General features: G+C 37.9%; 1 protein-coding gene across 4 annotated transcripts in view; it reads right to left on the bottom strand.

Moving 5' to 3' along the window:
* Positions 1 to 12403, bottom strand: part of LOC124611547 (DDB1- and CUL4-associated factor 11) — a 128320-nt gene that overhangs the window by 16125 nt on the left and 99792 nt on the right. For all 4 annotated transcript variants that reach the window (XM_047140256.1, XM_047140257.1, XM_047140254.1 and 1 more), the window contains one exon: positions 8226 to 8381. In XM_047140256.1, the coding sequence (XP_046996212.1) occupies positions 8226 to 8381 (156 nt within the window). The remainder of the gene's footprint in view (positions 1 to 8225; positions 8382 to 12403) is intronic.

The raw sequence follows: 12403 nt of genomic DNA, 5'->3' as shown, positions 1-12403 counted from the left end.
AAACATTTAAAGAGTTTCATGCAGTTTCCAACATTATCTACCAGGTTCTTCACAGACGTAATGAACAGTATTAGTCCTGAAAGACACCCTTTGGATGTGCCCAAAGCTAGTTCCATATCTAACAAGTTATTTTTGTAATGCGTTGAGCTCTATTACCTAGGAATTGAGTAAGTACCGTTTTTCACAAAATGTGTTTTCAGTGTTGTTGTGTTTTCAGTAACCTGTTGCCTGTCCCTAGACTTGTTCTAAATGTAAGATCATGGAGAAAATGTTTCCAACATTAATTATTAGTTGGTGGAGGATCTTTGTGCCAAGCAGTGCTTCCCTTCAGAGCTCCAAGTGCCACGTGCCAAGGTCTCTTCTCTTAGCCTGGGATGGTTTGGAGAGAGAACACAAAGGTTTTTCCTGAATCAGCACAGGTTTTTGAGCAACAGCAGAGATTGTGCAATTACAGTGAAATAAAGAAACATAAGGCCGGCCTTTGTTCTGCAAGATTTACACAGAACTGCTAAGCTCCTAAAGCTATGAACCCATTCCACGTACGAGGCGTGTTTCTTAAGTAAGGCCCGTTTTGTTGTAGACACTAGGGAGTTCACGCACATACCACAACGAGCACGTGCGTCGTGTACCGGCATGCCTCGGGAACAACTGTGCTCGGTTTCAGATCTGTAGCTAACCTATAAGGCTCTTTCTGCACTTTCAAAATGTTTAAGACTATCAACTTGCCCGCCGTATGTGAGGTTCGCTCAGTGATAAGGTTTTTGTCACCAAGGAACCTGTCTGCTGCCGAAATTCATCGATAGATTTGCAAAGTGTATGGTGATACTGTTATGAACGAAAGCAAAATGCGTAAGTGGGTACGAGAATTCCAAGATGGCCATGACAATGTCCAGGATGAGGACCGCTCTGGTCGCCCTTCTTTGATTACTGACAATTTGGTGGCTTCAGTTGAAGCAAGCATTCATGAGAACAGGCACTTCACAATAGCAGGTCTCTCAAACGAATTTCCTGATGTGTCGAGATTAGTGCTTTACAACATTGTTTCTGAACACCTGAAGTTTAGGAAACTGTGCTCCCGTTGGGTCCCAAAACTCCTAACAGAGTGTGCAATGAAGTTCTTGACTTGGTATCACGAAGAAGGTGATGGCTTCTTGAGTCAGATGATAACTGGAGACGAAACAAGGGTTTCGCATATCATGCCTGAATCGAAGCAACAGAGCATGGAATGGAGACACACATACTCGCCTGTAAAGGTGAAAGCCAAAGAAGGCTCTGCCCCAGCACAAAATCATGGCGTTGGTGTTTTGGGATGGGCATGGCGTTTTGTTGGTCGACTTCATGCAATGAGAAACCACCATCAATGCAGAAGCATACTGCCAAACCCTGAGAAAGCTACGCAGAGTGATTCAAAACAAAAGACGTGGCATGCTGACAAAGGGAATTGTTCTTCTTCATGACAATGCAAGACCTCACACTGCAGGTCAGACCCACAATTTATTGGACAGTTTTGTCTGAGAAGTTTTAGACCACCCACCCTACAGTCCTGAGCTTGTGCTGAGCGTTTACCATCTGTTCCTCCATCTCAAACAACACCTCAGTGGCAACCGTTACAATGACGACAACAAAGCGAAAACGGCAGTGAACTCTTGGTTATCGGGGCAGGCAGCAAGTTTTTATGAAGAGGGTATTTTAAAATTGGTTGAGAGGTATGACAAGTGTTTCAACAAATTTGGCAACTATGTCGAAAAATAAAGTGAAGTATGTACTTTCTGAAAATAAATTTACTTTTTTGAAATAACCTTTCATTGTATTCTTATGTTCAAACAGAACTTACTTAAAAAACATGCCTCATAATTCCAATGTATATAGCTAACTTCTTTTACCTTGAAGATGCGGAAAAATTGTTGCTATGCAGGCATGTGAGATTTCCAAATGAATGATTAAAGTGTTTCATACTCACTCATAGCTATTTAAAATTCTCTCCCTGAAACAGGTGAATGGACAAATGTCAATGTAGTCAAAAGAGAAAAAGTCATGGTTGACGTATGCCATGCTGTACTTCATGTGAAAGACCAGCCACATTTCTCAATGAAAAACAGAAAGATCCGTTGATGATGTTGCCATTTCTTCCTAAATAGCACAGGGAGTTTTACAGTAAACATCTGATCCTAAGAATGGAGTTCTGAAAGAAACAGAAGTTTATGTTGAGAGTCTTTTCTTGAATTTAATTTCACTATTCTCTTGCAAAAAAAGTACAAGAAGTAAGAAATGGCTTTTTTTGACATCAGTCCAACCAGTTAAAATATTAACTTATTTCTCAACTTGCCTTGTCACAAGTAAAACACAGTGACTCTGCATTAATGACACTTCAAACAAAAACTTTCCTATTGGCACTTGCAACCAGTTAAGTTTTCTGGTACAGCACTCAGAACATTCTTAATACTGTTCATTTTCTAATTTGTCTCATTAGTTTTTGTAGTTATAAGGTGAGTAACGTAACTCCATGGTTTCAGAATACCTTCACACTTTTTTGAATATAAATAGGTTACATACAAAAAGAGATACATTGCTTTTTGGTTCTTTTGATAACTGTGAGATTTGGCACTTAAACAGTTTATCATTTCCAGTCTTTCATTGTTCAACCCAAATACAATGCTGGTTTGATAATCTGCGACGTCATATTTAACACTGCAACTATTTAACACTTACTAGCACAGCAACATGGTATAAAGCACATTCCAAATCATGGCATCAGCCCAAATACTGCTGTCTACAGCCTTCTCAGCTCAGTCAAGCTGAATTACACAGACTGCTCTCTGCAGAACCCAAGTTGATTCTTACCAAGGAGAACTTCAGTCACCGAAAGAGACATAACACATAATCAGAAAATATGTTCCATAACTAATATCAATCTGTTGCACAACACTAAGTTTAGAGTAAAGTGTATCTGTCAAATGACTCTCTCTTGGAAATGGGACTGACCTGCACCACTTTTTCAATTGCTTGGAACACTTAATGGCTCCAGCGCTGCTACAAGAGTACCAATCTATTCAGAACACTACACAGAATCTGTCATATATTCCATCAGGTCCAATCATAATCATCATTCTGTCGTACAATTTTAGTTGACTTTCTATTCTGAAATCACATATATAAAGTATGTCATTTCAATATCTGTGCAATGACTGAAAGTATTGGGCCAGTGAAACAACTTCACAAGACAAAATTTGGTATCGATTCTTCTCTCTGTTGTCCTCCATGTACACCGTTATGAATTTTATTTTTAAATTTATTGATTGCTTCTTGCACTACTATCCTTATGCTCATTTGGTTTTATTCGTTTGGTTTTTGTTTGTCAACAGGGCTTTGGCTTCATTTAAATTTGTAAAAGTGCTCTTCATTTTCACAGCAATTTTCTAGCATAGCTATGTAACCACCATACATTTTTCCCATTCCTTAAAATCTTCCTCTGCATATACCCGCCTGAAGTTAACTGTACAGCAGTCTTTATTTTTTTCCAGTGATACTCCACATCTTCAGCCTCAGAGATAAAAGAGCTGATGTCAACTGGTCAGGTAATTAGCAATCTCTTTCTTGCTGCATTTGCTAATTCTTTCTTGCTGCATTTGTTAAGCCTCTTATGTGGGTACACAGCTAAAGAAAATGAGGTATTTCTTTATTAAAAGTGAGCAGTTCACAATGAAGTAGGTAACTTAACATTTGCAGAGGACTCAAAGTAACTTTGGCCCTCACAGTTAAATATTTGCACATTACTTTGTTGTCAGTGTTAGTTTAATTTTTATTTATACCATTACACCAAAACAGAGAAGAATTACATCCATATCAACATTGCTCCTTGTCTAGGGTGTAGACTAACATTCTATATTCTAAGCACAAAACTCTTCCACAAGTTCCCATTACAAATAGAGCAAGAAACTGAGTCTACCTATAAATTCAAAAGAAAACTAAGAACATACCTAATTAGCACAGACCTGAAAAATTTGCCTTTGTGACAGATATGAATATAGATGTGAATTCTGCTTCAAAGTTTGAAAATGTGAATTTATGTAAGAAATGCTATTTCATAGTGAACTGTATCCACATGAACTATTTTACCAATAATAGTTAAAAACGGCTTTTTACCTGTATAAGAATAATCATAAGTAACCAATTTTAAGTTACTGCTATTGTGTAACATCTGGTGGAGCAAAAATTGCAAACAGAATGTGTGTAAAAATAAGTGTGCACAGTAATTAAATTAAATGAAACACCAAGTTTCCTGTTACCAGTCACAGCTAATTTATCTCCACGATGTATTTCAAAGATTTAAACCTCCACCATCAGGTGGATTTACATTCGTTAGTATGGTGTGTGTGTTGTGTTATGATTTTTGGAGGAACTTGTGGCACTGTCTAGTGGGAGAAACAAAACACTATTTTAGAACATGATTTTGGGTTTCCTTTTAATCGTTATACATGTGTTTAGTTTTATGTCAAAAGAAAACCTAAACCATGTTCTGAAATAGTGTTTTGTTTCTCCCACTAGACAGTGCCACAAGTTCCTCCAAAAATTGCAACTCATCACACAGACATGTCATACTAACAAATGTAAATCCACCTGATGAGGGAGGTTTAAACCTTTGAAACGTGTTGTGGAGATAAATAAACAGTGATTGGTAACAGTAAGCTTGTTGTTTAATTTAATGTCAATAGCAGTCACGGAGAAGAAGTAAAAACTTTGAGGTTCGCCGATGACATTGTAATTCTGTCAGAGACAGCAAAGGACTTGGAAGAGCAGTTGAACGGAATGGACAGTGTCTTGAAAGGAGGATATAAGATGAACATCAACAAAAGCAAAACGAGGATAATGGAATGTAGTCAAATCGGGTGCTGCTGAGGGGATTAGATTAGGAAATGAGACACTTAAAGTAGTAAAGGAGTTTTGCTATTTAGGGAGTAAAATAACTGATGATGGTCGAAGTAGAGAGGATATAAAATGTAGACTGGCAATGGCAAGGAAATCGTTTCTGAAGAAGAGAAATTTGTTAACATCGAGTATAGACTTAAGTGTCAGGAAGTCGTTTCTGAAAGTATTTGTATGGAGTGTAGCCATGTATGGAAGTGAAACATGGACGATAACCAGTTTGGACAAGAAGACAATAGAAGCTTTCGAAATGTGGTGCTACAGAAGAATGCTGAAGATAAGGTGGGTAGATCACGTAACTAATGAGGAGGTATTGAATAGGATTGGGGAGAAGAGAAGTTTGTGGCACAACTTGACTAGAAGAAGGGATCGGTTGGTAGGACATGTTTTGAGACATCAAGGGATCACGAATTTACTATTGGAGGGCAGCGTGGAGGGTAAAAATCGTAGAGGGAGACCAAGAGACGAATACACTAAGCAGATTCAGAAGGATGTAGGCTGCAGTAGGTACTGGGAGATGAAGAAGCTTGCACAGGATAGAGTAGGATGGAGAGCTGCATCAAACCGGTCTCAGGACTGAAGACCACAACAACAACAACAGCAGTCACGGTAAAGCTTAACCATAAATGTTCGCATTTAAAATGTGCAAAATAAGCTCACACTTGCACATGAATGCAATGACATATCCATGAGCTCGTAAGTCATGCTCCAGTCCTATGACAAACAGCGGTCAACTGAATGGTCTCTACAGGGTACACGTCAACATAGGACTCAGCCAAGGGGCTGGACATCTTAGAACAAAGAAACATGCACATTTCTCTGCTAGTTAACATAGTTGTTATGTGATACTGTGGACACTATAACATGGCAGTTTTAGGTGCAGTTTGTCAAAATACAGCTGCGTGGGATACTGATAAAGATCAGGCTCTAGCTACCCTATTTACAATGTTGCCGACCTCAGAAAGCAATTCTACTATACCTGTTATCAAATGCTCTGGGCACTTTGCTTTGCTTTGCGTGTAAAAGATGTATATGTGGACTAAAAATGAATAAATAAATATGCTGGATTTTTCCTGGTTAAAAATATACTTTTTTCTGTGTGAAAATGCGTTTGTTTTCTGTGTGAAAATACACTACATGTCAGGTGAAAGTACATTTTTTCTGTTTTAAGTGACAGTCTATTTTCCCTCTGAGCTGCAAAACATATCAATCCTTTGAATGGTAAAGCTTTTATACACCAACTTTCCGGCAACTTTCCGGCACTCCCAGCAGAAAGTAACATATTTTGGAAAGATCTTTAATGGCATATCAACATGCACACTGCATATTTTGGTATTACACGAGTATAAATACAAATTGACCAAATACAGCAGGGTAGTTTCCAAACATAGAACACCAAAATATAAGAAGTGTGGTGCGCTCATGCTATGACACAGAAACAGACCATAGTAGTGCTCCAAGTGGCCTGGCAGTGAACTTCAAATTTGGAAAAATATAGCACGATAATATGTATTCTTGCATTGTGAAATATGACTAGCAGATGACTTTTTCGTCAAGGAAAGCTAAGCTTTTACATATATACTTTCGTCACAAATTTTTTGCTGTTTTATTTTCCAAGCTTGTGGTTAGGCAGGATCCTATGAGCAAAGCTTAAATTGCAGCAGCTGAATATTTCTGACAAGCACAATTATAAATTTCACTACTGCACACCAAACATTTCATGAGTTACCTGGCTAAAGACATGTTTCGTCGAGCAATTTGGCTTTTCCATAGAAAAGCCCATTATGTATGAGCTGCTCAAGAACTCCCTAGATTTTTTAAGCATAATTATACTTTTTGCCATCATTGTTGCATAGTATGTAATCTATGAAAGAACAAAAAGAAATATGAAAAACTAATCTTGAAGCTGGTTAGCCGTGCAGTCAAACGCACTGCTTTCCGGGCGGGAAGGCATGCCGGTCCCTGGCACGAATCCACCTGGTGGATCAGTGTCGAGGTCCGGTGTGCCGGCCAGTCTGTGAATGGTTTTTAAGGATGTTTTCCATTTGCCTCAGCGAATGTGGGCTGGTTCCCCTTATTCCGCCTCAGTTACACTATTTCAGCAATTGCTGCGCAAACACTTTTCTCCATGTATTAATACACCATAATTATTCTACCATGCAAACATTGGGGTTACATTCGTCTGGTGTGAGACATTTCTGGGGTGGGGTCCACTGGGGGCTGAACCACACAATAACCCTGGGTTCAGTGTGGGGCGACAGTGGGGTGAGTGGACTGCTGTAGCCTGTTGTGGGGTTGTGTACCAATGCAGGGACAAAGCCTCTCCGCAGTTTCTAGGTCCCCAGTTCAATACAATACAATCTTCAGCTGAGTCTTTTTTAGCATGTATTACCATAAAGATATATCAAACATACATGTGTCAGTAAAATTAAAAATGGCATAAATGGCTAGTCTTCTGAATCTGAAATTTTTGTAACTGGCTGGTGCTCAAAGTGTTAAGTTTTAAGAACTCATCGCACAATCTTACACGTAATATAATCCACCATGTGGAAAAGGAAATATACTTGGAAGTAATGGTTCTCAAAATACCACTCACAATATTTTCCAGTGATCTGTTACAAATGTAAACAGTTGTGATGTCACATTCATCAAAAGCAGTTTGTTGCTCTGAAGTATTGCAAAGTTTTTGTCCTAAAGCCTATGACTCATTTTGTTATTGACAGATGCTTGTATGTGCATTGTGTTTTGTTGTTGTTAACAGTGCATTTTCTTTGCAACTCAAGGTTTATTTTGGTGTTATTCTGTCATTTATGTTTTATTGCTGCAGTATTATTCTGCAATAGTGGACTTAAGTCACATTCTTTGTTAGAGTATCAGTTCTTATCAGTTAAAATTATAGAAATTTAACTGAAAACTAAAATAAAGAAAAATTCCTGGAACCCTACAAAATCATCAGGTTTTTCCCAGTTGTCCCAGAGCATATCTACACCTTGCGTGTAGCTCTTTTTCTTTCTTAACTTGAAACAAGCAAAGAGCTTAATCCTGGTCCATCACAGTGTTCGTTTATGACTAACAACTACAGAAGGGATCAACAATCCAAGCTTTTTCAAAAACACACAACATGAGTGTAGGCTGGCTGGCCTATGAGAGTGGACTGGGGTTTGGTTGCATGGTAAGTAACACTGTTCATTATAAACAAGCAGTACAAGTTTTGTGATTTGGGAACATTTTATTTAATCTTTGATCATAATGTAAATGTATTAATAAAAGTTTACATTGAACAAAGTAAGAAGCCAACTTACTGATTATTCTGCCTGCAGCACAGCCTGTGTATATGTATCGCTGGCCTGTTGTAAAAGCAGGAGAAAAATGACATCTTACTAATGTCTGCAAGACGGTATGACCCCTGTAGGTCATTATAGACGTATCACCAGCCAAAGGTTTCTTTGGATTGAGCACTAAGAACAGAAAGGAAAATATGTGTTGTATCTTTAGTTTATTACACTTGTCAATATCAAACAGATTACTATATATCAAATTAAGCAATGGAAAGTGCAGGTTGGAATCAACAACACTATGGGTACTCACCATAAATGTGACACACACAGCTGCAGACAGGCACAACAAAAAGACTGTTACACATTGAGCTTTTTTTCTAAACACTAAAAGAAAAAAAAGACAGACAGCACATTTACACAACCAAGCACACCTCATGCATACACAACCCCATCTCCAACCACTCTGGCATTCTAGCCAGGGCAGCGAGAGGTGGCAGTCACGTGTGTGTGATGTGTGCTTGCTTATGTGAATGGCAGCGGGTTTTCTTTTCTGAAGAAGGCTTTAGCCGCAAGTTCAATGTGTAACAGTTTTTTCATTGTGCCTGTCTGCAACTCAATGTGCATATTTACAGTGAGTACAGTTGAAGTAACAAACTGTGTCAAGTTTAGGTTTGTTCTGCGCATCTACTTCATGCATTCTCCGACAGCCAATGAGCATTCAGGAGTGTTCTGGGCACTCTGCTCTGAATGCCGTAGCTAATGTGAGCATTAAAAGTGATTGCAGCGAGTTGTTTAGTGAATTTCTATTTCATCTGTTGTGAGTTTTCATCACTTACGATGGTGGTAAGTGATAAATTCTGCATACGCAAGCGAGAGACATAATTTGCATTATATACGCTTCCTTCAAGAGGAAAGCATATTGCAACTGTCGCTTGGACTCGTCAACAACGGCATTCCCATCCATGCCTAGACATGCGCGAACTGTTGTGTAAAAATAAGCATAGCAGCAAAATTCTTAGAGCAAACTCAAACAAATGTGGTACACTTAAATGACTTTTCTAGCTGGAAAAAAATACTGTGCGGGTTAGGTGCCCTCAACACTCATGGACATGGAGTTGGGAAGGGAGTAACATAAATAACCAACAACAATCAATATTAATACCGAATTCACAGCAGTTATGATTGTTATGCTGCTTAGTGATAGTCTAGATGATATTCACACCCTAGTTTGCTTAAGCAGAGCAAACAGAATTCCACAAAACTTTCTAAAGGAACTATAACTACAAAATCCAGATCGACTGGTACCACTGACTTGCATTTACTATGGAGCTGCAAACAGCCTAAATTGTGAACAGTGCAACAGTGTGCTTAAGTAAGCTGTTGGATGAAGTAATTGTGTCAAGATGGAGAAAGGATGAAATAGTTTTTATCTCAAATGTCGCTTTACCAGACCTACCATTTACCTTTATGATTTTACAATTTCTAGTGATATTTTCATTCCCAATGACAATGAAACAAGTCATAGGTGAGTCTACTGAGTACTGCATAGAGAACTTTAAACCACTGTGTATCTCCCCTGCCAGTTTCTAGTAGGTTTTCAATTAAGAATTTATTTATTCCTGTTCTTAGGAAATACTGCTTGTAAATTACTTTCCGAGTTGGAGATAATATTTCATTTCTACACATTTGTAAAACATTTTACTTTAGAATTTGTACATTAGTCACAAAGAATGACTGCTATGAACAGGATGAAAATGTCCTCAGGCTCAATTATAACTGAGTGAAAATCATGAGGACCAAAAAAGATAAATTCCAATTTGAATCAAGGGGAACTTGTCATATTTGCTTTATGTCACCCATAATGAACACTACAGCAGTACATTAACCTCATGACAACTAAACTAACATGAAAATTAATGCTAAAAGTTCTTAGTACACCCCGACGTGTGTGCTATAGGCAGAACGATGGCATTGGCTGGAGCATCACATGGGACACTGCTCCTTGCCATTGCACACTACTATAGTAAGGTGGCACAGGCATCAAGACAATGAACTCACATTTGGGAGGAACAGGGTTGAAATATTCATCTCACCAACTTGATTTAAGACTCCATGGTTGACATTTCATGCAAATTTAATGTTGTTTCCTTCAAAGAGGCCACAGAATATCTCTTTCCCCAACCTTATCCAATCCATGCTTATGGTCTAACATTGAATATTTGTTTGTCAAAGAGTTTTAAATGTTTCCTCCCCTTTTTTATTTTTCTATATGGGTCAGCTTAGACCCTAAGATCATCAGGATGACATACACTAATTTCAACAGAAACATAAGGAAAGAAACGTGTTTAGACTTATATTGAGATTAATAAGGAACCCAAAGCCATATTAACTCTGCATGTGACACGTTATGCTGTAAATATATGAATTTATGATGTTAAAAGTAAAGTGCAGCTACTCAAAGAGGTTCAGTGTGAGCTGTAATTGCAGTATGACAGTGAAACTTAGTAAATATTCTAATCTGTGAATGTGGAACTGATTTGCACTGGAAAAAAGTTAGTTCCAATTCTGTACAGCAGGTAGACAATTGGTACTGTGAATGCAAGAAAGACATATAAAAGTGTTTCTGTATGTAATGGATTAGGGACAGGATATGGGCAGAAAATGTCAAACAAGTGAGAAAGGCAAAATATTGATTTTATTATTAACTGCCACTTGCACAATTTGTTCAATATGGACAGTGTAGACATGATTAGGTGATTTACAGTGTCAGATTTGCACCTGATGGCCAACACTGAAACTAATTTTTTATGCTTTTTTTTGCATAAATCGGTTCCACAATAACGCATTCGCATATCTACCATGTTTTGCTGCGATACAATAACTATAGCCCACAATGGACCTCCATGAGTAGCTGCACTTTAATTATACCCACCCAGTATGTGAACTTGGAGTCATATTTGTTGCAGTAAAGCATGTTTTATGTTTATGGAAGATTGATCACAATATCAGTAGATAATAACACACTCAGGACACAAAGAATTAGCTAACACAGAAGAAGTATGGGGAATGAAACTCAATATCTTGTATGAAGGGACCATTCCAGTATTCCCCTTAACCAATTTGGGGTAGGTATGAAAAACTTAAATCTGATTGGCCAATTTAAGACCCACTCCTGCTGTACAAGAGTCTTAATCACTGCATCATACCGATCGGTGCCCTCATTTTCAATTTCACTGGCATTGTGATTGCCTTCATCATGAAAGATTCACATACCTGTAACATTGAAGGCCAAGTGACCCAACTTACAGGAAAGGGGCCCATGACGACATATGAAAAAGTTAATATGTCTATCATAGCTCGTTTATGCCTCCTGGCCAACAATGCCATATAATCATTTCATTTCATTTGCCAATAAAAATTATATAAAAGTAATTTTACATTATACTACCATTTCTAGAGCAGCATATGCACAAACAGTTAAGTACAAAATAATCAGTTTCACTAAGCATTCACTATTTCAAAAGTGTTGTCAGCATGTCATTTTGAGCTACCCTGTGAGGCAAAATGACACACACTTTCTCTTAGCAGGGTTGTTCATTTATTTTTACTATTAAATTGTTAGCGTAAGCACAAATTATAGCATAAACATATATTACATCCTAATTAACTGTTAGAAATGTAATCCTAATAAATTAAGATGTGCATTAGTAAAACATGCCAAAACTGATGGCAAATTATTTCTAGAAACTTAGAATCTTACAAATTACATTTAAAACTTGAGCAGTGTTCAATTTATGGACAATATTTTCAGTTCACACTGTTAGAGAATCATATTATTGACACTGTTCACATACCAACTTTTTTGTACTTTTAGAAAGCCCAGCACAATCAACACGGCTCCAGTTTATACACTTTAGCCAAGATTCCCTTTCTTTTGATCAGTGGAATAGATCAACAATAAACACAAGCTGTGTCCTCTTCTTCATCACTTCTAATGTTGCTACTTCATCTGGAGGTGAAAACATGGCAAACTTCGCTTCACAGTGCCTCGGTTTGATTTTCTAATTACCTTTCCGCTTTTTCTGGAGCTCATTTTGCTTCAGAATTTGCAGATTTGGTGTTGAAGTCAGTTCCCAGCAGCCTTTTCCAGTTCTACATTTCTTAGGCTCACTTAAACTGGAAGGAGTTGGAGAAGCCACCTA

This window comes from Schistocerca americana, chromosome 1, assembly GCF_021461395.2.
Source record: "Schistocerca americana isolate TAMUIC-IGC-003095 chromosome 1, iqSchAmer2.1, whole genome shotgun sequence".
NCBI classification, from domain to species: domain Eukaryota; kingdom Metazoa; phylum Arthropoda; class Insecta; order Orthoptera; family Acrididae; genus Schistocerca; species Schistocerca americana.
The sequence above is the reverse complement of the archived record's forward strand: the minus strand, read 5'-3'. Positions and strand labels throughout refer to the sequence as shown.